This window comes from Rhipicephalus microplus, chromosome 1 (assembly GCF_043290135.1).
Source record: "Rhipicephalus microplus isolate Deutch F79 chromosome 1, USDA_Rmic, whole genome shotgun sequence".
NCBI lineage: Eukaryota > Metazoa > Arthropoda > Arachnida > Ixodida > Ixodidae > Rhipicephalus > Rhipicephalus microplus.
The window spans coordinates 226,335,422-226,360,738 of record NC_134700.1 but is presented as its reverse complement, the minus strand read 5'-3'; the positions used below and the strand labels follow the sequence as shown (position 1 = coordinate 226,360,738).

General features: G+C 42.0%; 1 protein-coding gene across 3 annotated transcripts in view; it reads left to right on the top strand.

Annotated features, from left to right (window-relative positions):
• The window catches only part of LOC119159594 (RANBP2-like and GRIP domain-containing protein 5/6), a 69,067-nt gene that overhangs the window by 29,519 nt on the left and 14,231 nt on the right, over positions 1-25,317 (top strand). For 2 of the 3 annotated variants that reach the window (XM_037412396.2, XM_075891466.1), the window contains exons 11-21: positions 870-1,047; positions 3,088-3,170; positions 4,972-5,101; positions 8,806-8,912; positions 8,993-9,246; positions 11,215-11,335; positions 12,257-12,568; positions 17,622-17,811; positions 18,792-18,967; positions 19,830-20,069; positions 24,354-24,737. In XM_037412396.2, the coding sequence (XP_037268293.2) occupies positions 870-1,047; positions 3,088-3,170; positions 4,972-5,101; positions 8,806-8,912; positions 8,993-9,246; positions 11,215-11,335; positions 12,257-12,568; positions 17,622-17,811; positions 18,792-18,967; positions 19,830-20,069; positions 24,354-24,737 (2,175 nt within the window). The remainder of the gene's footprint in view (positions 1-869; positions 1,048-3,087; positions 3,171-4,971; positions 5,102-8,805; positions 8,913-8,992; positions 9,247-11,214; positions 11,336-12,256; positions 12,569-17,621; positions 17,812-18,791; positions 18,968-19,829; positions 20,070-24,353; positions 24,738-25,317) is intronic. The other variant, XM_075891467.1, reaches the window with a different exon arrangement.

Below are 25,317 nucleotides of genomic sequence, written 5' to 3'. Positions count from 1 at the left end.
TTACATGCACTTAGAACCTTCTCTGCGTGTGGCTGCCTTGAGTAGAGCAGGTTAAGTAAACTAGAAGAGCAAAAATACCTCGGGGGCATCGATCGTAAAAAAGCCACAAGCAGCGCCGATAAAAATGAAAGTCAACTTTCATTTCTGTAGAAGAGTGTCAACTGATGTGATAATCAAGTTTCGTGTGGCTGTGTTGCGATCATGTGATGAAACGGAAACCACGAAGGCCCCATCATTAACGTTGCCACAAATCGTGTGGTGCTATTTATCTTCGCAAAGAGGTAGCACAATCAAATTTCAGATGTGTCGTGTAAGTTGTCGGAGGTGGCAACACCTCCCAGGGAGCATGCATCATCATTATGGCCCGAAATTTCAAAGAGAGGGTTGAGAACATACCTATACAGCAAAGACCTTTGAGAATTTTTGCCTAGGGCAGAAACTCTCAAAGGGTTAAGTAACTGAGAGGGAAATTCTAGCTGATCAAAGTGTTGGGAGATTGTTACACCTCATTAGCTCACTTGTAAAGCTGAAGGTTGAAAATTTTTTGTAATCAAACTGAATGGTCCGCTTTTGGATTCAATCACGTATTGCTGCATGGAAACAGCGTCTGCATTCACTTCAGTGCTCATAGAGTCCTGAAATACTAAGCCATTGAAATAGTGACCTCCCAATTCAGCAGATGCGTTCACTCCCATGTGCAACTAGGATAATCCATGTTTGTAATCTATGCTTGCACAGTGCCCTGATGGTACTTTTCAAGTAGAATGGCCTGCCCACTTGTCAGCACTATTTCGTAAATAACTGGTAACATTGGCACACAGATTGGAATCCCGTAATGTAGACGCATCTCTCTTTGATCGAATTTGTAGGTGAGCTACGACTGGCAGGAGGCACAGTGCTGGGCTGCATCTTTGCTAGAGCGTGCTTACAGTGCACATCCTCCGTGTGCACTGTCCCAGGAAGATTGGTTCCTAGAATTGGATTCAGAGAAGCGGAACCTTTATCACAACGTCTTTCTACAAGCACATCACCGGCTCTCTGTTTCAGGTGAATGTAACTATGACATCTTCAGTCGAGCTTCATTGCAGCAAACATAGTCACCGGTCAGTAACTTATTGAAATATTTTAGTAATTGAAGAAAAAGAATAAAGTGTTAGATTCCTCAAAATATTGGTGACTTTATTCTCCAAACGGCTGAACAAGCTTTGCCAATGTATTGCTTTATGTGCATTGCTTGCCTGTGGCCTGGTGAACCTAAATTGAGCTAGTTGTGGTTACACACAAGAGTCCATGCTCGAACAAGGGGCAATAAATATGCATGACGTAATGCCGCATTGTGCAATTGGTTCCTCAGTCCTTGTCTTGGCACTGAATTTGTAATCTTAAATGCAATCCAACTAGTTTCTAGTCTTATTACAAGTTTAATCATCGTAATTATGTCACAATGCATAGATGAATAAGAGGCCAGTGTATATACAGTGGAATATCAGTTGTATGAATCTCATGGTGTTAAGAAAAATATTTGTAAGCCAAAAAATGTGAAAAAACTAGTATAGGTTCGTTCGATTCACATGCACCAATCGGAACCAGTTCACAGCTGTGCATGCGAAGTTCCGAAATTGTGTAGCGCAAGTTCAGTGGTGCAGGCACAGTGCGACACCCGAAACAAATGACGATGTGCCAACAAGGTGTAGGCCTTATTTCTGTTCACTTAGTTTACATCATTCAGCTAAAATTGACCGATGGAAAACCGCACATGCATACAGTTTATGGGGCGCAAACATCTTGGCAAAACACTTCGCGTTAGTGGAGGCGGGTACGGTGCTTACGCCAAAGTGCTGCGTCGTCTGCTCAGCTACACGCACGGCTGCACCAAGCTGGCACCGTCAGCATAGGAGGTGCAGGAAAATCATGAACCAGCGCTTCACCTCTTCTGCACCTTTCGAAATGAATGGCAGGGTTCAGAGGTCGCCAATGCTGCACCACTGAAACAAATGGCAGGGTTCAGAGGTCGCCAATGCTGCACCACTGAAACGAATGGCAAGGTTCAGCACCTTGCGAACTGGTTCATGTGGTGCAGACGAATCGAAAGGACCTTATGCCAAATCAGTATGCTAATATACAAGATGCAGAAAAAGAAAACTGGCATATGGTTTTGTTAGTTTCTCAGTGCCACAGCTGCATCATAGACAACTTCGAATTATTACTAGTAGAGCTTTTAGGCATCAGCAATTGTATTGGTATCATACATGCCAAATTGCCTGATTTGCCTGGGAAACTTTCTATTTCTGATCAGTGCTCCGAATTGTACAAGCTCAGCCATAAATCCGATAAACAGCCATAACCCCGCATGTAATCAAAATAACAAAAAAAACAGTGGTTCTACTAGTTCTGGGCCTTTAAAAACTCAGCCTTCTGCAGGACGTTTTCATCAACCGACTAATGTAAAAACGAGAGAGGCCACCACATGTGTGTGTGACCTTTGATGTTTATGGTTTGGCATGTTATTTTCATTGTGCAAGAAACTGTCTATAACATCACACACACTTTTCCTGCTTCCTGCAGTTTATATATTTCTGCAGTACACAAGTGTATTGTGGTAAAAGTGACAAGCATTTTCATGATATATATCATGGCGAGAACATTCTACAGCTGCTGTTTTTTGTATTATTTCATTTTTCTGGTAGTTTTAGTGTGCTCTACATTGGATGAATTCACCTGCTAGTAACATTCATTACCGGTTTGCATTTAGGTACAACTTCATGAACTATCCACTAAGTGTCGACAAATAGCTAGTGCGTGTTAGCTCCCTCTCTCCTATAGTGCATGTAAAGAAGGGCACATGGTACCGTTTTAAGTTTTGGTCATTTTCACGCCACACAGCCACTTTATAGCTAATGTAGACAGATTGTGCATTTCTAGTTTTGGTCATTTTCATGCCACACAGGCACTTTATAATTTGCTGACGTGATAACTACTGGTTTGATAGACATATCACACTGACACTGTCAAGACCTGTTGAGGAGACCTTTAAGGTGTTATCTGTTTTCTTTCTAATATAGTTACCTTGCTTTCCCTTGTGTTCAGGTCACATACTTCATGTTCTTTGCAATGCCGAAGACAAGAGTAGCTGGCTTGCTGACGTAAAGAAGGAAGCATGCTCCTTTGAGGTGGGTCGCACCTGATGTCACTTGTGCTCGAAGTTGTCAAAACAGTGAGCGAAGTGTTGTTCCTTCCTATTTAGTGCCTTCCATTAATTGTATACTTCAGTCTGCGTAGATCTTGTGCTGAGTCGGAGAAAAACAATCCCGCAACTATGCAATAAATTAAGAGTGCCAGTAATAGTAGCATTACTATTAGTAATAGTAGCACCTTCTTGGTGGACTGCCCTTATTATTTCCAGGCATTTGACACACTGGTTAACTCTGAACGCTTGAAAACTATTGCACAACACAGAAAGTTGTAACAGATATGACTTGTCCTAATATCTGAACACTTTGTCTGCATTTGTAGAAGAATAATAAAATATAACAATAAATAATTATATATTGTCTTAGCGACTCTTGAATACTCATTTTAGGCTATCACAGAAAAAACCTTAGCTATGGACTTTGTAATCCCTTTAAAAAAACAGTGCTTTTGACTGTGGTATCAACAATGAAGTTCTGCTGTTGAAATTCTGTGATGGATAATGACAGCAAGAAAAATCTACTGGCGAGTAGATTTCTATAAAAAAAAAAAATCGCCCGCACCTTTTCGAAGAGAATCGTGAGAAAATGGAAATGCATTTCTTGCACCGAGAGTACACGGCGTAGTAATTTTAGGGGTGTAAATTAAGGACGAGATGAAAATTTCGACTGTTGCCAGTTATTTACACATTCATCAGCCAGTGAGCGCTCGAAAAGGAGGCACGTGCTTGACTCCATTTATATATGCGTACGAGCGAGCGTACGGGAGCGTAGGGTGCAAGGAGGAGAGAGAGCGAATGGCAAAAGAAGGAGCGGTGAAGCATTGCACCTACCCTCTTTTACAGTCTCTCCATACATGTGGGAGCTTCGCTGAGCTCCCGCGATGCGAGCGTTCTCACACGCCAGAGCACGCTCCTCCTCTCCATTTACTCTCTGCTACTTCGGCCGCGCCACCTTCTCCGGTTGCTATTGGCGAGGATAAGTGCGTGCACCCGCAGCTGTTGTAGTGGGAGAGAGAACGAGAGCAGAGAGATAATACCTGCTGGCACGCAGACACCGACAGATGCCTGACATGCCCCGATCAAAAATGCATTCACATTTAAAAGTTGACTCCCGTAACATTCCCCATTCTATGGCTTCTCAGTGCTGGTCAGTTGTCGGTAGTGGTCTACATGGGTTCTCACTTGTAGTTGGAGGCAACTAGATCATGTCTAAGAACAACAGAACAAACAATACATATTCTAAGCATGTGAGGTTCCTGCTGCATAAATGCAAAAAATGTTGGATGTGTAACAATGGTAGTAATTGAAATAGCCTGCTACTTCACAGAAAATTTTCCCCTCAGTCATTGGAGTCCTGACTGTGTAAGAGAGCTGCTTTCATTGAGAAGCACCCTTTCTATGCTATGCTGTATGTGCACACCTAAAAGCAAAAGCCCTTACTGAAACAAGCTGTGCGATTGAAGCTAAATGCTTTAGGTTGTAGCTTGTAACGATCAAAACGAAAGGCAGAGAGCTTTGAAGTTGAAAAGAAATTGGTCTTGGTTCCTGGATTTTAACTACTCTCATAATTGTTTTTAAACTGCATTCTGTAGCACAATGGCTACTGCATTGCACTGCTGAGCCCAAGGTCACAGCTTCGATCTCCACTGCTGTGACTGCGTTTCAATAGGGGGTGAAATGTAGGTATCCTGCTGCGAAGCATTGTTAATAACAGCCATTACTTATTCATTTATGCCTTTTACAATTTCTCACAATTTTTTTTTTGCTTGTCATCTTCTCAGGTTCGAAAGAGGATTTACACCGGCATTTTTAATGGAAAAGGTAGCACTTCGTGGTTCCTGCAGGACACAAGTTTTGTCAATTCTGCTGCTGAATTTCCCTCTCTTGTAGCTCTTCACAAACATGACCAAGGTAGTTAAGGCTCAAGTTTAAATTCACGGTAATGCTCCATCTCAAACATGCAACAGTGTTTCTGCATAAATTCCATGCATGGGCGGAAGTCCCATGAGACTTTACTGCATGGTGGCGATGTCATAGAAAAAATTGGAGAACTAAACATATCTTTTATGACTGCTATATAAAATTTTATGTGTCGACCAGCTTTGTGTCGTCCTACTAGCTGAAGACGCTGCGCGGGTCCAAGGACTTCAAGCGGTCACCTGAGGCATCGCCATCTCAATCGACGAGAGTGGGAGGGGACAGGGGTTAATCCCCTTCTCCCCCACCTCGCCCGGTGAAAACTGCCAGACTTTAAATAAAGTTTATTCATTCATTGATTCATTCAATGCTGGTGTGCAGATCCTTCGACCACTGGCACAATTTTGAATCTTGTGTTGAACTTGACTATACAGTTAGCACTTTACTGTTGTTTTAGTTGAAGTTTGAAGTTTAGCTATCTACATGTATTACACTGAAGAGTCAAGATTGGTATAGTGGCGGTGTGTCGGAGCAAAAAATGGCATAGTAATTATTGGCAGTAGCATGCGTGTGTTTTCGTTTGCACAGAAATACTGCTTGTAAATCTGGTTATACAAGAGCTGCAAGCATGAAAGTTGAGCTATCATGGGTGTTACATTTTTTTACTCGGCCTATTTGGGTTTTAAGTGGCTTTTTCACTGTGAAAGTGCAGTAGCTCAATTATGTAGCATTACAACAGTGATTTGCGATGAGAATGTATGTGTGCAGGTTAAATTAATTTTGTCTAATAAAGAAGCCTTGATTTCTTGAAAACCTGGGCAAAAGGTAGTACAAAATGGGATAAATGAAGCCAGCATTTTTTGAAGCAGTATGCTCGTGGTCATGTGCTGACCATCACTCTCATGATAGGTGAAGGTCCAGTAGTTCATAAACTTTGACCGACCTCAAACACCCTCCTGAACCAGTCTGGAGGATTCTGGCATACCTTCACTTCTTTAACCCGAAGGCAACAGAGAGAGATTGAGAGTTATTACCACGCATACACAACCACAATTTAGTTAAATGGGTGGTGCCATCAAATTTCAAGGCTAAAACAAGCCTCTTGTGGGTTTTCTCTGTATTCTAGGACACTCCACATGAATGGTTGGACACAGCAAACATTTAGAACATATTTCAATTCACCTCCAAAGTGCACCTAAATGTTAATTCTCCCAAATGAAGCGCGTTGCAAGCGGGTCCAGAGCTGTTGTAGCTCTGTAGGATCTGAGACGAAAGTTGCAGTGACGTCACACCAGATCTGTACTGAGCGTAGGCGTGCTCAGTACAGATCATCGCAGCGCACCCCCACCCTCGTATGTCAATGTGGGGGACTGTGTTTGCACAACCCCCTCATAGGTGACAATGGGAGCGGTCACCCCCTTACCCCCCCTCCTGTGCGCACACTTATTGTAGTGAATCACCTATGGGTCCTGCAAAGCGTCATGGCTGCTACACGTTTGTTTCGTAGGTGCTTGTGCGGGACGTGTGTGCGAGAAAGTCAGCGAGAGCAGACGATAGTCAGCACGACGTGCGTCACAGCCTTGTGTGGCCACGTGACCAAGCTACACTTCCACATCAACCAAAGAATGCAAAAATGAATGTATACGGTAACAAAAAACTTACAGCTAATAGAATCACCGTGTGGAATCTCATTTCACAAGAAATAAGAATTTCTGTCTTGCACTGAAAAAATATTAAGTAACATATAGACACCCTACTTTTCAATGCTAGAAATAGCCATACTGAATACATTCCCAATCAAAGATATGTTGCATGTTATTACATTTTCTTATGTACTTGCTGATTTGCAATTATGTATATATGCATTACAATTTATCTTCTTTTTGTCCTTACTCGGTATTGTTATGCTTTTCAGATACGTATGTCATGATTAGTTTTCATGTTACTAATACTTTTTTATATGTTCATTTATTGTTTTACAGTTCAATATGCTCTTCTCAAACAATGCCTTGCACATTTTTGTTTTTTATTATTATTATTGTTTCCTCTTTTCTTTTTCTGCCTGCGTCCATGATCATTCGCCAAACCCAGGTAATACATCCCGTTATAAACAGTTTTCCATGTGTTGGAATTTTAGTAAAATATTTCTGTTTGTAATCTATTTTTTTTGCAGGTCAATGACATGCCTTTTTCTAAATTACTTTTTTTTAATGAATTCCAACTAGCCTTTGGCTTGGGATTCAGATTCATTTTTTACACTGTTGTATATTGTAAACTATTTACCTGTCAATATAACTCAATTCAAATTCAATTCAATCACAGCCCAATTCAGGACCCAAAAACCGAAATCGAAAACTGTCTCATAGAAAAAGTGATATCAATGTATTTAGCGAGAATAAATGAATCTTAGTGTGTGTATCATGCTTCTTGGAGCTATGAGAAGTGCTTGCAGCAACGAACGCGTAAGCGACAAAAATGGTGGCGCCACCACTTTAAGAGAAGATGTGATTCGAAAAAAAAAAACGTTTCGTTAATCTGTAGTTTAGGGCAATAAAATTTTTTGCTGTATATATAGTATTTTATGCCGATTTAAAATATGTATTTAGTTTTATAGTAAGTTGTATAGTTTTAGTTTTGTGCCATGACAAAGTGTAAAATATAATTCGTTCTGGATAAATGTTTTATGCCACTAAACTTGAATGTTTCTGAATGCTTCACATTAACTGTAGAATGCAATTACATATCAAGAAAGCGCATGTGAAACATTTTTACGGACAAGAAAAATGTAATGTAAGGATCCTTAGAATCTTCAGCCCATACTAAATCCTTGCTTTAGGGTTGTAATTATCATACAAGCAATATCGAGCTTTAAAAGAGATACTTGTGCTTTTCACATGTTAAGGAATATATGGGCAAATTTACATCCCGATATAAGCTATCAAAAGTACCAAAAACACAGTTTCTAAACTCAAGAAATTGTCTAAAAATAGATGACAAAAACACACTGCCTATGTGTAAGTCAAACTCATCTATGTGGCAAAGATATGTTTTTAAAATGATTTCTTCCATCACGAAAGCTTGTAAATTATTGTTATTTTGATCATGTGGCTTTAGTGAAATGCTCATACAATATGCAGTGGCAAGCAGCCAGGTGACAATTACCAGGGTACTGTAGACAATGAGCTCTATTTAGTTTTTGATAGCCGCCTTGTGCTTTTTAAAGCGATTTTAACCTACTTTGAGTTTGATTACAATCTTCTTTTTTTGTTGTTGTTGTTGTTGTGATAGTAAAAAAACCAAACTTGTCAAAGCAAATAGAAACGAAAAATGTATAATTTTAGAATAAAACTTGCATTTTTTTACTTGCATCTCCTCTTAAAAACAACTGAGTGTCTCTCGTAATCATATCTTCGTTTTGAGAGGTTACCAACGATTATGATTAGCCGTTCATCAAGTAGAGTTTTTTGTGGCAGTTTCAGTACGAATCCCCTGTGGCGAGATTAGAGATATCTGTTTAAAACTTTTGCACGTTCATTTCATGCTCTGCTTTACTACAACAATGTTTAGATAGTGAAACGTTGCTTCTTTCAATTATCAATATGTTTGTATTCTGTATTGAGGGGCATGCAAAGTGGGTGACAATCTGCAAAAGCATTGTCTGACGCTCCTGCTTGTTTTCCCTCTGTATCCCTCTGCAGAGTCACAGCGGTTGCACGCTGCGTCTCTTGACCACCTAGCCTGGTTGAAGCTCCAGTGGAGTTCTCTGCAGGACAAAAAGTGCGGGGAGACCGGGCAGCCTTTTGAGGTGTGCAGCAAAGCACGTTCCATCATTTTTCCTAACAGGGCAGTGGCCTCTGAGCCAATTTGCATTTATCCACTCTTCAGGTGCAAGTGTTCGAAGCCCTCCCATTGGAGCCACCATCATTCAGGTCTGGGGCTGTCGAAACATTGAGTCAAGTTGACATGCTGGCATTTCTGGAAGCAACCTGCTATTGTGCGAGCGAAGCTCTGAAGCGCAAGGCCTTTCGTCCCGGCCAGGGGCCCCTGGCACTCCCACCTCACGTAGGGATGCAGCTGTGCACAGGCCCTCAGGCTCACTGGTGGAGGGCTGCATACCACACAAATGCCAGGCATGCCTTGTGAGTATGCGTCTTGCTAGGGCATGGCCATTACATAAGGGTACATCCTTCTTGTGGGGAGGAAAGTTTGTTGCATGCACTGCAGACTTCAAAACTGTTATAAACAATATTTGTCCATTAGCAATCCTGAAAGCTGTTATGCTGTTTTCCTGCCGCTCAATTTTCACTTAGCGTTATCAAACGGAAAGCATTGCTCGCTACTGATAAATGTAGTGTGGTTCAAAGAACAGTTCCTCGTATTGCTGTTCATAAGGATGCCCCCACATTTCATTAGATGGTGGCTTTCAAAGAGTTGAACCTTCAAGTCGAACGACTGCCTTAATGCTTTGAGACAAGCGATCATAAAATATCAGATTAGATAACAATCTTTGATTTCTAAGCAAGGTCAGCTAGAAAGATTGTGTGATTGTCCATTTGATAGGTGGTCTGAGGACACCCTACCACACTTGACAGAGAGGAAATCGGCCCATCTCAACCGCACACTGTTGCTTGGAATGCGCCTAAAACTTTTCATCGGGTTCACAGCCGCCGGAAGAACTTCAGTGATGATTACAGTCACAACAAGGCTCGCCTATTGTCAGCTTTAATTTTGATCTCACGTTTTTTGCATGTCATGCCTGGCTGAACTTTGGCATTAAGCTAAATAATGCCACTCACACTGGAAGTGTTTCAAGCCTCCCTACACTGGCCATCTATTTTAGGGAAAGTTTATGTACCTTTTCCTCTCTAATCATAAGAGCTGGAGTAATTACTTTACTATTATTGTGATCATGAGCCATTTCTCTTATTGAAGCAGATATAGCACTCAAAATTGTACTGCTCATTTTTTAAAAATTTGTTACTTTAGGTGCCTATTTATTACTCGATAATAGCTATTAGATGTCATGTTGCAGAAGAACACTTCCTCACAGAACAATAATCCTGCTTCATGTATATTCTATATCATGTTTATATAAGTACTGGCGGAAAACTATGATTCTAGATTCTCTACAAAAAGTAACATAAGTAAATGTTTTGAGATAGTCGCATTTCAAGTTGATAACCTGCATTATTTCAAAAGTGCAACAAGACAACCGCAAACTGATAGACCCGTTCAATAAAATAAGCACCAGCCTTATACTCATCACCAATATCATTATTTCTTTTTGTGTTGAAACATCCTGCCTGGTGAGCCTCATTTGTCGCCTGCTATGTGTGATCAGCACAGTACTGTCGACGCAGTTCAAAAATGCGCAGTGTCCTGCCGAAATTCTAAAATGATTCGTAATTCTGCGTCAGCTAGTTCTAGATACTTTGGCCTAACGGCCTTTGGCCTAACGGATGCTGGAAGATGTGAACATAAACGAATGGTTCACAATTCAACTGGACTTTGTTGAACTTACACCATGTTTTGGCGTGTTTCAAGCAAAGGGTGTGGGATCGGTTGGTATCCTTTGATGCCATGTGAAAATATGTGGACAGGACAGCTTTTCATATGTCCTCCCAAGCTGGCTCTATTTCTTTTAATGGCCCAACGATAGTAGTTTTGGTGCTTGCCAATGATGACACCACTAAGATGTCCCCGACCAGACATAGATTTCCCGACCAAAAGCTTTATGCCTCTGCTTTCTTTCGTTTTTGCAGTTCTGGCCATTTTTCTTTTTTGGATGTGCCAAATGCTCTTCAGCTTGCAAACTGTAACATCTCCACATGGCTATGATGCTTGAACTTCAAGGGATCCCCTGCTACATAAGTGTAGGGGCATGGCAGGCCGTCGCACAAGTTTTGAAAGATGTCATTTTAGAGGAAAAAATTGTACTAAGACATATAAATGACTGAGTCTGGTTCAGAAAAGGTTGAAGATTTCAAATAATTCGAAAGTGAAAAATGATTCTTTTTCAATATTTTTGCTTACCCCGTCTTTTTAATTGTCACGCAATTGGCTTTACAATTTTTCTACATGTGTTTTAATTGCTGTTCGTCGTGCAGGAGCAAGAAGGTTGATCTCAGGTGCATAATGCAGAGAGGGCTGGAAGTTGTTCGGGCAATAGGAAATCATGGCATGGACCTTATTTTAGTTGTTCACCTGGCTAGGACTTTCTCCAAGAAGGTGTGTGTTGATATCTCCGTAGCAGCAGCAGTAACATTGTGAATGTCCTGATAAATGAATGTACCACCTGCAAGCCATAATGGCAAAATTTTCATAATAATTTTTATGGTTTGAGTTATTCCAGGTTGTGATAAAAGCTATTTGAAACCTTAAAGGTTTGCCGCTGTTTCTGGACCAGTATAACAATATTTTCTGGCCAAATTGTGAAAGTTTTCTATTTAAAGGTACAGTCAACAACCCTAAGGTCTAAAAATAATTATCACGAGAAATATGTGCAGTTAGGCTTTATGAACATGCTGCCACAAAAATTTTGGGAATGCGCGCTATAGTAAGGAAGTTGCAGGGGATAGAATATCAGTTCCAGCTGGTTTCAAATTTTCGCGCAGCCTCGCCACCCTTCTCCCTCACAGGGAGGGGAAGGCGTAGCTTGTGGTCGGGACTGGTTTAGACCAATGGACGAGTTGCAAGCTATGTTAAGTCGCTGATTCGGCGACCTTGCGTCACAGCTTGTGAAAGGAGGATTGGTTAGGCGTAGGGAAGGAGCACGAGAATTGTTTTTCGGAATGAAGGCTCTGCGTGTCTGCAGTGCTGTAATATTCGGAAAACATGATCGCCATAGCCTACTCTACGAATTGCTGAGATTTATTGGGTCGGGGGTGGGGTGGGGGTTGTAAAGAAACGTTAAAGCCTGTTGACTGGCCCTTTTAGGCTTTCTCGCTCAATAGTTAGCTATTATTTGTCTAATCCTTCTCTTTCTCTTTACTTTTTTCATGGGGTGTAATGTGTGCTGTAATTTGCAATGAAACTGTCGTTAAGTCAGTAAGCATTCATTGTACTGATGCTGCTGTGAGTGCTTACTGAAAGCGGATGAAGAGCTCCCTTTTTGGTAACAAGGACGTTTTCTTGGTTTTTGGTATCCAGTCTTCACTCAGTTGTGCTGACGGCCTGGAGGAAGAAGCGAAGGCCTTTGAAAATCAAGCAAAACACTACTGGGAGGCTGTGCTCTCCAAGATTGAATCGCGCTCCATCCCCTTGAATCCAGTGATGCCATCAGGCCGTCTGTTCTGCGTGCCAGGTAGCTATGCTGTGAACAGCATGCAGGAGTTGAAACAGATCCAGCAGGAGGCACGGATGTTCCTCGCCCTGAATGCCATGAATGCTGGCTGCCTGGACGAGGCAGCCAAGATGTTTTCAGGGCTAACCTCTGCACGGGCTGCATATTACACAGCACTTGTAAGTAGACACTGATGTGAACCTTTCTGTGGTCCTTGTGGAATGGTGCACTGGCTTTTGGATTTCCTGACCAGCTGCAGAAGATTATTAACAGACCAGGTGCTCTTATTTATGTTTTGTGTGTAGTCTCAGTGGAACTGTTCTGAAATTTTGGACAGCATCCTAAAAAAGTCCTGAATCATCCCCTGTGCTTGGTGAAGAAACACATATAGCAGTAAGCAGACACTGCTGTAAACAGCTCAGCCGAATTTTGCAGTTGTGTGCAGCAAGGAGACTACTAGCTCGGTGCAAAGTTGCCACTTTGCCAAGTTCTCTCCTTCATACAGAACCCTGCCTTTACTCTTTCTTGAGCTGCTTGCAACAACTCTGTTTCATCATTGAACGGATTGCTACTTTTGGCCGATGGCCAGCATTAACCAAGAGGGACATTTTAATGAAATATGGTTCTTGCTATAGGGTATCGGCACAGCGCCTTATAGTGAGCTGCGATTAGACAATAGCAATGCTAGCACGTACAGGAATTGAAGCGGGAGTGAACACACATGTTTCATCACGCGTACTGACATAGCTTTTTGATCCTCTGTCATCCTTCTCTCTGTAACTTCTAGCATGCTTATCATAAAAGAAAGGAACTGTCTCAGCCATACAACTAACACTTGTAACTCCGCTCATACTTCATGGATTCAAAGAAATTTTTCTGCAATCGATTATTGAGGCAGTTAACCCTGATACTGAGTTCATTCAATGATGACTAGAAAAATTGTTTCAGGCCCTTTAACTCATGGACAATTTTTTATGGCAACAAAGGCGAAGGTACGGAGTCAGAGCAATGCACTTTGGTACATAGGTGCAAAGTTTCGCTAATGTATTTGCATTTGTTTAAGCTAAATGAAAGAAAAACTTCTTCCCTACTACAGCACTTGTATTAATGTAAGAACTGCCATTGTTAAACCTTTCTTTTTTTTTGCTTTGCTGTTTTTATTTGTGTGAGAGTGGGACGCACGTGCTAATTTTCTGTTTGTAAACCACCTGTAAATTTTCTGCCGCATCACACGTCACAGTTATGCAGCGCCAAGTCATTTAGTCACTCGTAGATTATTAAGTCTTGCCAAGTGTTGATGAAAGTCTTTTTACCATGCTTTTGAAGGGCAGAAGAAGAGTTATGATGGCATTGAAGTTTGATCAATTTTTATGATAGCTTTTGAATTTTCCTTTTCTTCAGATAGATAGAACCTACCAATCAAAATGGTGAATAATTTCCTCTTTTTCTGGTTTTCCTGAGAGGTCATTTTAGCTTCTAGTCATCATGGGTGTTTGTAAATTTATTTAATAACTTAATCGATAAATGCATCTGAGCAATCCCCTGTGAAATTGCCCCGGTCATCCGTCAATGCAAATGCAGATTGTATAAGTAATTGCAAATATGAGTACATAAAAATATTTTTATTTATGTCCTTTTGAAAAGTACGCACATATCCAGGGACAATAGCTGTGCTAGACAGTTTCGACAGCAAAAGTAAGGACATTCAAATAAGTAGAAAAGAACGGCTTGTGCGTGTGGTGAAGTAAGCTTTGCAGGAACAGAACAGAGGGCTGTGAAGGCTCACAAGAGGCACAACTGCTGGTAGTGCGCTCTTGCTAAAATAAGATCCACACAGCTTTTCTCTTTGTGATGTTCTGCGCCACTTGCTTCGTCTGTTTCATCCCAAATACTCGCTGAAGCAATCGCGACACGGTGCCTTTATGAGGCAGTGAGACAGTGTTTTCCCACTTTTTATAAACGCTCTCACAAACCATTGGGACAGACATGTCCCACATTTTTTCAGTAAACTACTGTTTGAATTTGATGAAACTTGTTTTGTATTATTTCTTTATAGGTTATGTCATTATACCACAGCCATTTTCTTATATCACTGCATCAAAAATATAGGGGAGCCTACAAAAGTTAAGGGGTGATTCGGGTCGGAAAATGTTAGTTTTTTTCAAAATTACTGATTTTTTATTTTCGCCTGTTTTGATAAGATTAGTATTTCTACTGTTCTGAAAAAAATAATACAGGTCGAGACTTAACTGGAAATGCTTTAAAATTTTATCTAAGGAGCACAAGGTGCCTGTTAAAAGGTCGAAAGTGTGCAGTCTTCGAGCCCCTTGCCGCCGATATTGCACAGCCGCTAGCCATTGTTGATCGCATGAGTCGAAGAGTTGAGCCTCACTCTTCAAATAACAACAGTTTCTCTCGCTGATGCAGCGCAAGAAATAATAACAAGAATCACTCTTCTGCGCGGTTTTCAAGCGCTGCGACTGGCTTATCACATGGTACGAATCGGGGACTGCCATTGACCGCTGCGCACCTGTATGTGCTGCGAAACCTATTTGCAGGGTCTATGTCTTGTCGAGCAGTGCAACTGAACAATGCTTTTCTCGTGTAATTATCTCCGTTATGAATGAAAAAAGGCATTGCTCACAAGTGAAAGCAGTTGTATGTAGGAATAGGCTACGAGCAGCTGGTGCGATTTGCGGCAGTTGTTGGCTTGCAAAAATCAATGCATCGAAGTCATTCACACCCATCAGCCGGAAAGTTTGTGATGCGGCAATAGATGACGTCAGTGCCAATCTTGAGAGGTCGAAAGAGCTCGCAGTGAGAGAACTTAGCAGAGACGACATTGCCATTATGTACGACGGTATGTGGCACAAACATGGCTACAAAATGGCATGAAACTGGACAGTGGCGACAAATTTCGACAGTGGCGTCCACAAGTGAAAGCAGTTGTATGTAGGAATAGGCTACGAGCAGCTGGTGCGATTTGCGGCAGTTGTTGGCTTGCAAAAATCAATGCATCAAAGTCATTCACACCCATCAGCCGGAAAGTTTGTGATGCGGCAATAGATGACGTCAGTGCCAATCTTGAGAGGTCGAAAGAGCTCGCAGTGAGAGAACTTAGCAGAGACGACATTGCCATTATGTACGACGGTATGTGGCACAAACATGGCTTCAAAATGGCATGAAACTGGACTTAGTTGGGATTTCGCACTCCTGTCAAACTTCTTCCTAGCTTGCAGTTGGCACAAGGCTCTGCCAGATGGTACGGAAGTTTTGGCAAGCGTTTCATGGCCCTGTCTGTGAGGGAAATGTCTGCGGGAGTCGGCTCGAAAACGCCGAGAGGGACAAACTCATGGTGCTGGCGTATTTTAGTCGCAGTGGCCACTACAAGAAGAATTGTTCTTTGTGGTGTGCAAATTTCTTCTGATTTAATAATATCTTTTATAAATAAAAATGCAATATTAACTTTAAAACTCGTTTTTCTCAAAACACAAATTTTGTCATTTTTTTCCAATGTGCCCCTCCTTTTTCGGGCACTTCTAGTGCTCGTATCTGCAGGAAATTTCGCCCAAAATTTTTCCAAAGTATGAGAAATGCAATTATCTAGTTTAAAGTTCAACATTTTATTGTATAATAAAAAAATTGTATGCATACCTTTACTAGGGTAGGTGAAATATAGACTTTTTACGTATATTATTTTTCACGCGCATTACATATTTTGTATATGCTTCCTACTTCGTTATTTGCACTCTGCACTTTGTTTGAAGCGTTATTAACTATGAATGGTAAAAAATGACAGAATTTTAGGGAGGAAAAGAGGGGGGGGGGGGGGGGGCAAAAGGATTAAGGTTTTCACTTTGTCATGTTGCAGAGCTAAAAGTGTGTAACTTGCAAGAAAACTAATTATATATTTGAAATAAGCATAAAAAGTTCCATATCCAGCTCAAGTTTCATGGCTCTAGGGTGAATATTAAAGAAAAAGTGTCTTCGAGTAGCATCTCCCCTTAAACAGAAATGTGGTGTAATGGAAAAGTTGTCTGAAGTGTCAGGAGTAGCTGCATTGATGCAGTATTTGCTTTAACAGATTGCATATGCTCGATCCCAGTAGCTTAATCTTCATTGTCATGTGACGATGTTGGTCCCAATGTGTTTTATATGAGATGTCAGTTTTGTGAAAATTTTATTTCCATAGTAATTATGGTAAAGTGACCAAATTGATAAGAGGCATTCAAGTTGAGACATTTTGCTCGGTGCTCATTACTTTGAAAATCTTTTTCAAAAAGGGCCATGTTCGGCTATCCAAAAAATTTTGCAAATGAAGTCAGTTGATATGCACTGCTAAAATCTTTGAAATAAATGAGAACTAACAGACAATGACGCCAAGGAAAGTACAGGGGATCTTATTAGAAGTAATTATAATGTAAATGTGAAGAAAGAATAGTGGACAAAAAGACAACTTGCCGGCGCTTACTGATGCTCCCACATTTAAAATGCACATACATACCCTATAAAGTGAACAGAGGAATGACCGCTGTAGTAGCTGAGTTATAGGTCAGCGGTAGCGTTATTTGAAGGCTGCAGGATCTGTCCCTGCCGGTGTAATGGTATCGTTTTGTCAACTTTGCTTTCTTCACATTCGTGTTACAATTCTAGTAACATCATACTTTCCTTGGCATCATTGTCTGTTCTCATTAATATTTCTGCTAGACTCAGGCTCATGGATTCCATTCCCAGCCGTACCAAACTTACTTCAGTGGAAACAAGTCAAAATGGCCCTGTGCCTATATATAGGTGCACATTAACCATTCTTTACTACATTGTTATCTCCAATTTTGACCAAGATTGGCAGAAATTTTTGTTTTCTATCATGGATTCCTCTTGCCAATATATCGAAATTCTTATGAGCGAGTGATTTCACTCCAGTTTATGCCACTCAACAATATTTGGTAATGAGAGGGTTCTAGCCGGGGCGTGGCAAAATGCTAAAATGCAGCCAAGTCTTTACTTGTAGTGCAAGAAAGGAAGTGCTGCTGACAAGCCAAGCTCATCCTTAACCGTGTTTATTGACCGTATTTACTGGAAATGCATCGACAATTCCCAAAAACAGGTCAAGAAACCCCAAGGGTCAGAATCCATCCAAAACTCACTGTTATGGCATGTCCCGTAATTATAATGTCGTTTCAGAATATAAGACCCCAGAATTTATCTTCATAGTGTGTGCGGTGATGACAGGTGATGGAAAAGATGGGTGAGCACGAGTCTCCCCGTCGAAGCGCACAGTACGCCTTGCAGCGAAAGGAACAGGTGGCACTAAAACTTGCGCTGGAGCGTAGCTGCCATGAATCTGACTGGACCTTGGCGACCAGGGTGTCTGCTCTTTTGGACGACCTACAAGAGCGCATGAGGCACACCAGTTTCACCAGTGAGTAGTATAGTCAGACACGTATATATAATAAACTCGCAAAAAAAATGGGAATTACTTTGACATATTGTCCTATTCTAAACAAACCCTTGAATAGTTCACTGTATACTTTGTGGAAATTTCAGTGGACAAGTTGGCTTCACGGAATTGTTTTACAATGATGTTACAGCAGTATGGGAGAGTTTTTATTTTAGCTATTATTTTTTTGTGTGTGTGTTTAGTAGCTGGGTATGTTGGCAATATTCAGCTTAGCTGTCACATTAAAGAAGGGAGTGGAAAATCAAAGAAAAATGAACAGTGGTTGCAGATGACGTGCCGATAGGCATCACAACGAGGGCAAAGCACATAGTAGTGGCAAGCAGTCGTTTCTACTCGGTCCATGCAGCGAGGGTCTCTCTAGTTGCACCTCTCGCTCTCCTGATATGTGTGAGAAACGCCCCTACCATGTGAAAAAGCCAGCTTTTGGGGGAATACTACAGAAACCACGGTGTGCATGCACACACACACACACACACACACACACACACACACACACTAACAAACAAAAGAATGGTGGACAGGATGAAGAAAGCACAAGTGCTAACTTTACACAACTTTGTGCGATGGCTTCTGCGGTATGATCAACTGCCAACTTGCCAAACTTCCTCCCTTCTTGGGCTATCTTGCACTGATAGATGCTCATAGCACTGTGATAGTGATTACAATGTGCTATATTGTTTTATAGAGCATTCCACAATTCATGACGTTAATTTATCTTGAATAAATGGGAAATTACAGCCATAAACACAACATACACAAGCAAGGAAACAATCAGACCCTTGTCATGTCATCTTCTTGCATACATTATGTCTTTTGCTGGTTTTTCACCTTAAATCATCATCTTCTTGCATACATTATGTATTTTGCTGGTTTTTCACCTTAAATAATGTACTAACTGTGAGGATCAGTAGGCTTATAATGATGATTGTGTAATTTTGCAGGTGGCTGCTCTGACGACAGTGATGATGAACTGTCAAGCGGTGGACAGAATGGTTTCCCTCCTCATTTGCCCTACCCCAAGATTAGCTCTGCACGGTGGCCTCGCAGCAGCACCCCCAAGCCGGACAAAAGCTTCTACCCAAGGTGCACACCACCAAGAGAGTTCCTTGCTCCAGAGGTAAGCATCTTGGGTACAATGAGTAATGAGCACTTTGCCAGGAAAATGAATATGTGCCCATAACCACAAGATCGATTGTCATACAAATGCCCAATTCTTGGTGGAGGAGTGCAGTACAGCTATGCCAATAACTGTGACAACTGCCAAATTTTCTTGTTTGCCAACTGTTAATAAGGCTTTTCTGATCTCTCTCTCTCTCTCTCTTGCCTGATACGCCGCAGCTGTGCACAAAATGCAGAGGTTGACTCTAGAATCTCGGCACATGAGAAAAAAAAAAAGATAGGAAAGACAAACGTTACACCTATTACCAGTGGCACAACATGCCTGTGCCCCCCCCCCCCTTCCCCATTGAAAACTTTTTTTTTTACGCCATGGTATAGGGAGCACAAAATGATGCTGACCACACTTTCCTGCCTGTACCACACATCAAATCAAGGACAATCCCCCCCCACCTTGAAACGAATATCAGTCTATGCCACTGCCTATCACAAGCCTTTGTGCTCTGCTGTAAACCCAAATAACATGTAAGCAGTAAAAGTGGCCCGAGCGAAAACACCTTTCGAGTGCTGCAAAACTGGGTGTACAATGTGATAATTCTTTGTTGTAAACTCCTCGACGCCCATGAATAATGCTACCCAATGAAGTTTCAAGCTTTTACACTGTGGATATGTTGAGAAGTCGATCCTTCAAATAAGTCGCAACGTTTAGGCTCATCCTGTTTTTATAGCTGCAGTGCACTACACCAAGCTTTGTGTTGTTATAGATAGCACACCTTTAGATTGTATTTGTGTGAATTGTAGATTCATGTAGCAAAGCACCCTGCTCAGGAGATTGATTAGATTATCTTGCCCACCCGCTGCAGGCAACCCCTGAGGCACCACCACCAAAGCAAAACGCAGATGCCACTGCAGACGCACCTGCCTTTGCCAGCCAAATTTTGGAGCTGCGGCTGAAATCCCTGTTGCTACACCAGGAGCTGGCTATGAGCCAGCTTCAGCAGATGCAGGAGGCCAGTCAAAGCATGATCAAAGATCAACTTGACAGTCACAGGCATGTCCTGGCCGAAGTCAAGCAACAAAAAACAGCTGTGGAACGCATCATGGTTGGTTTCTCTTTTTGATCCCATAATTTTTGATCCAACATTGAAATCTGAAAAAGCTGTCCTGACATCTTAGAATACACTCAAGCATCATTATAACGAAATTGAATTTTACACCAAAATAAGTTTATTTTTATCCAAAAATTTGTTATATGCGTATATTCCTAACACCGTCTATTGCAAGCCTATTCATGTCATCAGAACCAATATTTCATTATATTCAGGTTTGTTATATCGAGGTTTAAGCATATTTCTATATTAAGTATAGTGCAGGTCAAGATATTTTTTGCTGTTGACTCATCTGCGTGTCTTGTACTCGTGTCACACAAGCACTTTTGATTGAGATCAAATTTATTTTGTGTTAAATATTTTGACTGTGTTAAGCTGCTTTATATAGCTTGCTAATCACAAGAGATCAAACTGGATCCTGATTGGGCTCAGATGTGATCAAGAGTGCACTGTGTGATGACTGGATTTGTCTTTTCTGGTGACTCGTGATAGATATTTATATCTAGACACTGTCATAAGAACAAAAAAAACTTATGCTGTTGCTATTCACTTTAGATCAGCAACAACTGCAACTGTTTTATTGAAAGAGCTGACAACTGGCCTAGGCATGCTAGGTCCTGGTGGAAATGCAAAGATTGTGAATAATAGTGGGAGAATCGAGCATTCTTCTCACAACTCTAAAGGAATTTTCATTTTTAAATGGCACTTGAAAGTCCCAAAAACTGGTTCATCCATTGTGGGGTCTCGAATTGGTGAGCACCATGCCACGCTCTTGGAGTGAAAGGGCATAGCAGACACAGTCTGTACAAACCAAACAACAACACACATTTATTTGACCAATTTAAAACGACGATATCGTCCGCTGAATCGATACATCAGTCGTTATCAACACAATACGCCATCTACTCCATGACAAACACAACACGACAAACAGACAATAACATGACATACACACAATAGCACATCCAAGGCGGCATCTCCAACGCTTTGCTTACGACGAGGGCCCCCGACGCACAGCCCGCGGTGCCACGCGCCAAGGACCCACGCTAGAGACAACCGTTCGCGACAACCGCCACGCGCAAAAGAGACTTGCTCAACTCTCGCCCGCCACCAAGGCTTGCCTTCTGCCAGGGGCACTGCTGGCGTTACACCATGGTGATGATAATCAGCGCGAACACAACTCCACCTACCGCCCGGTAATTGTAACTCGAAATTCGGCTTTTGGGCGAGACACGTGCGTCATGCGGCGCAAACAACTTTTACAGGGGGTGTCAGCACCCTCACATCTCCCCAACCCAGCGGTGGGTCTGCCGTGGAGGACACCGTGGGCCATCTGCGGTGAGCTCACGTGGTGAGTCAAGCGTTGGCAAAGCAGCCTTATGTGTGTTATTGCGTTTATGCTGTTGAGTGTTGAGTAATATTGTGTAAGGTTGTTTAGCGTGTGGATCACAATTTATGATGTTAAAATAATTTGGCATACGATATCGTCGTTCAAAATGTAGGTAAATAAATGTGTTGTTGGCTTGGCTCGTTCTAACCGCGTCTACTGTGTCTGTTCACTCTAAGAGCATGGTGCTCTCGCTCTCTTCATTCCGGGACCTTACAATAGTTATACAAAATACGTAACTTTGTGGCTGAGACATATTGTTTTGCACCACCACCACCACCATCATCATCATCATCATCATCAGCCTGACTACGTCCACTGCAGGACAAAGGCCTCTCCCATGTTCCGCCAGTTAACCCAGTCCTGTGCTTGCTGCTGCCAATTTATACCCGCAAACTTCTTAATCTCATCTGCCCACCTAACCTTCTGTCTCCCCCTAACCCGCTTCCCTTCTCTGGGAATCCAGTTAGTTACCCTTAATGACCAGCAGTTATCCTGTCTACGCGCTACATGCCCGGCCCATGTCCATTTCCTCTTCTTTATTTCAAGTATGATATTCTTAACCCCCGTTTGTCCCCTAATCCACTCTGCTCTCTTCTTGTCTCTTAAGGTTACACCTACCATTTTTCTTTCCATTGCTCGCTGCGTCGTCCTCAATTTAAGCTGAACCCTCTTTGTAAGTCTCCAGGTTTCTGCTCCGTAGCTAAGTACCGGTAAGATACAGCTGTTATATACCTTCCTCTTGAGGGACAGAGAAAATATACCTGTCATAATTTGAGAGTGCTTGCCGAATGTGCTCTATCCCATTCTTATTGTTCTAGTTACTTCAATCTCGTAATTCGGCTCCGCGGTTATTACCTGCCCTAAGAGACATATTGTTTTGCACCATGGTAGAGTGAACATGTTACGTTTTCAAGATATTTTATGATGACTGCATTCAACTAATAAAAGTGGTCATTAAAGAAGTGGTCGTTAGATCTACGAGCATTATGGATAAGCAGGCTACATTGATGGGCCAGTTAGTGCATAATGCGTCTTAAAAAGCTTTATTGCAAGTGAGGCAAAAAACTCGGGGGTTAACAAAAACAGTGCTTGCTTCACTTGTGCTAAAGTTGTCCTCGCAACCAACACAGTAGAAACCACATTTATATCGTTTAGTGCTATTTCTTATGTTCCAAGTTTTATAACAGCATCTTGGGAATGCTGTTTATCGACCTTTTTTTTTTTTCTCGAAAAGCTCAATATATTAGTGAGAACCTGCAACAAAAACAAGCTCGAAATGGTTAGGGCTGATGAAATGTTGCAGAAGTAGTGATTACAAAGAATTGTGAGTGTTTTAGTGCCTTTTCGCTGCTAGAGTAATAAAAGAAGTCATCGCATAGTTGATATTGCCACCTGGTGTTCTGTGCCAGTGAACAGTGGGTCAGTTCTGTGCCGGTGAACGAGGAAGACGAAGACGAGCAACCCGTGCCAGCGGAGATGCCCTTCTTTGTCTCTGAGATTTTCGACAGTGGCGTCCCTTTGTACGTAAGATCCGTGAACTGTACCCTGAGTTCGGACTTCTCTCAGAAGAGATGATGGCCCCAACTATTCCAGGCAGCGCTGTCCCTAGCAGCTCCGACACAGCCGGTATGGAAGGCGCAACGCCATTGCAATATACGCTGTTCAAACCACGAACGCCGAATCCCTTTTATGGTGCTGTCCATGAGGATGTTGAAGATTGGCTTGTCCACTATGACTTCGTTGCCGCTCATAACATGTGAGATGACATCGTCAAGCTCGACCAATTAGCCCCCGACATCAATGAGTACATTCAGCACGCTGAGGAAGCATGTCAACTGGCCCGTGTGCACATCCGAACTCAACAGTGTGCAGATGCACGACGGTACAACATCCACCATCGAGAAGTTAATTATGAACCTGGTGACCAAGTTTGGGTTTGGACACCCAATAGGCGGCGAGGTCTCAGTGAGAAACTCTTGAGGAAGTACTTTGGACCTTACAAAGTACTCAGACGTGTGAGCGACGTGAACTACGAAGTGGTTCCAGACGGAGGCTCACCATCATCCCAGCGCAGGTTACCACGCCCAGAGACTGTACACGCAGTCCGCCTAAAACCATACTTAACGCGCTGATGCGAATTTTCTTCTTGTGCCAGTGAACTCTTCATGTGAACAGTGAATGCCGTTTATTTCCAATTGCCGGGCCCAGGACGCATTTTCTCTGGTGCACTAATTTGTTTAATGTGCCGGGCCCAGGACGCATTTTCTCTCGTGCACTAATTTGTTTAATGTTTCTTTATCTTACCTACTTCGACCCACTGCTGTGCACACTTTTGTTTGAGCATCGGGTCGATGCTTTCTTGGGAGGAGGAGTAATGCCACCTGGTGTTCTGTGCCAGTAAACAGTGGGTCAGTTCTGTGCCGGTGAAGACGAAGACGAGCAACCCGTGCCAGCGGAGAGGCCCTTCTTTGTCTCTGAGATTTTTGACAGTCACATCCTTTTGTACGTTCCTTCGAGCTCTTATCGCATGACAATATCTATTAGGAGATGCCAGGTCGCTTCTCAGCCCTGCGCCCCTCCTACTGAGGCCTTTAATGTCAAAATGCAGTGGCTGAAAACTAGGAAGTGGTGGCTACCCATTCGTGCCTCCCCTGTTTGCTATGAGTCTCCCCTGTATGTCTATGAGTAATCCTATAAGAGTTTGTGATGATTTAGTTGCTAAATATTACTGAGTAACGAGAATATAAACAATGTAGTATAAAAATTAATGCAGTTCATAGCACAAAATTTTATTTTCTCACATTCTGCAGCCTATGTCACCTTTATTAAGGTGTCATGTAAACAGTATGGATGCTTTGTTGATTTTTATTTATTTATTTTTTTCACAGAAAAACGTTGATGAAGTGGCTGCAAGGACTATGTTGACAGCAGATGCTGCATCCCCCTTGCAGCACCAGAATGAAGGCTCTGAGCAATCCATAGGCCGTGGCTCAGACCGTGGCTACTCTCGTCGCAAGGCATTGGCTTCGGACAGAGCCAGACTACAATCTGCAAGAGGCCCACGCCGTGCTTCAACACCTCCTTCTACTCCACACATGCAAAGCCCTGCTTATGGAAACTACCCCATGTCTTACTTGGGCTATCCAATCGCTTTTCTACCGTGGGCTCAGCCTCTGAGGTTCCATTTTCTATTGCAGCCATTTGTTCCATCACATGGCACCACAGCCATAACAAATGTGCCAGTTCAAAGCTTTTATAGCATGCCAAGACAGGTGAGAATATTCACTTATGCTACTCTGGCCATATAACTCGGGTGGTTTGAATTTGTTGAAAAAGTGCTCTCGTCATGGAAGCGGGAAAGGAGTTTTGGTTTTGTGGACTTGTGGAATATAGAGTGCAGTTGTGGTGCACCTAATTCTTAGAAATAGATTGCAGCTACAAAGGGTATATCAATTTGAAACATGTTTTCATAGCATTATAAACATGTTGTTGTGGAGCTGCCCTTGTTTGCCATTCTGCACAACTGTGCTTTATCCTATATAAGTTCTTTAATTGATTGATTGATTGATTGAATGATTCTGTATAGGATGCAGGGCTTGCTGTAATTACACTATCAACATAAGCATATACAGAGCGGTTAGAACTGCCTGTTATTATAAACATGTTGTTGTGGAGCTGCCCTTGTTTGCCATTCTGCACAACTGTGCTTTATCCTATATAAGTTCTTTGATTGATTGATTGATTGATTTATTGATTGATTCTGTATAGGATGCAGGGCTTGCTGTAATTACACTATCAACATAAGCATAAACAGAGCGGTTAGAACTGCCTGTTATTATAAACATGTTGTTG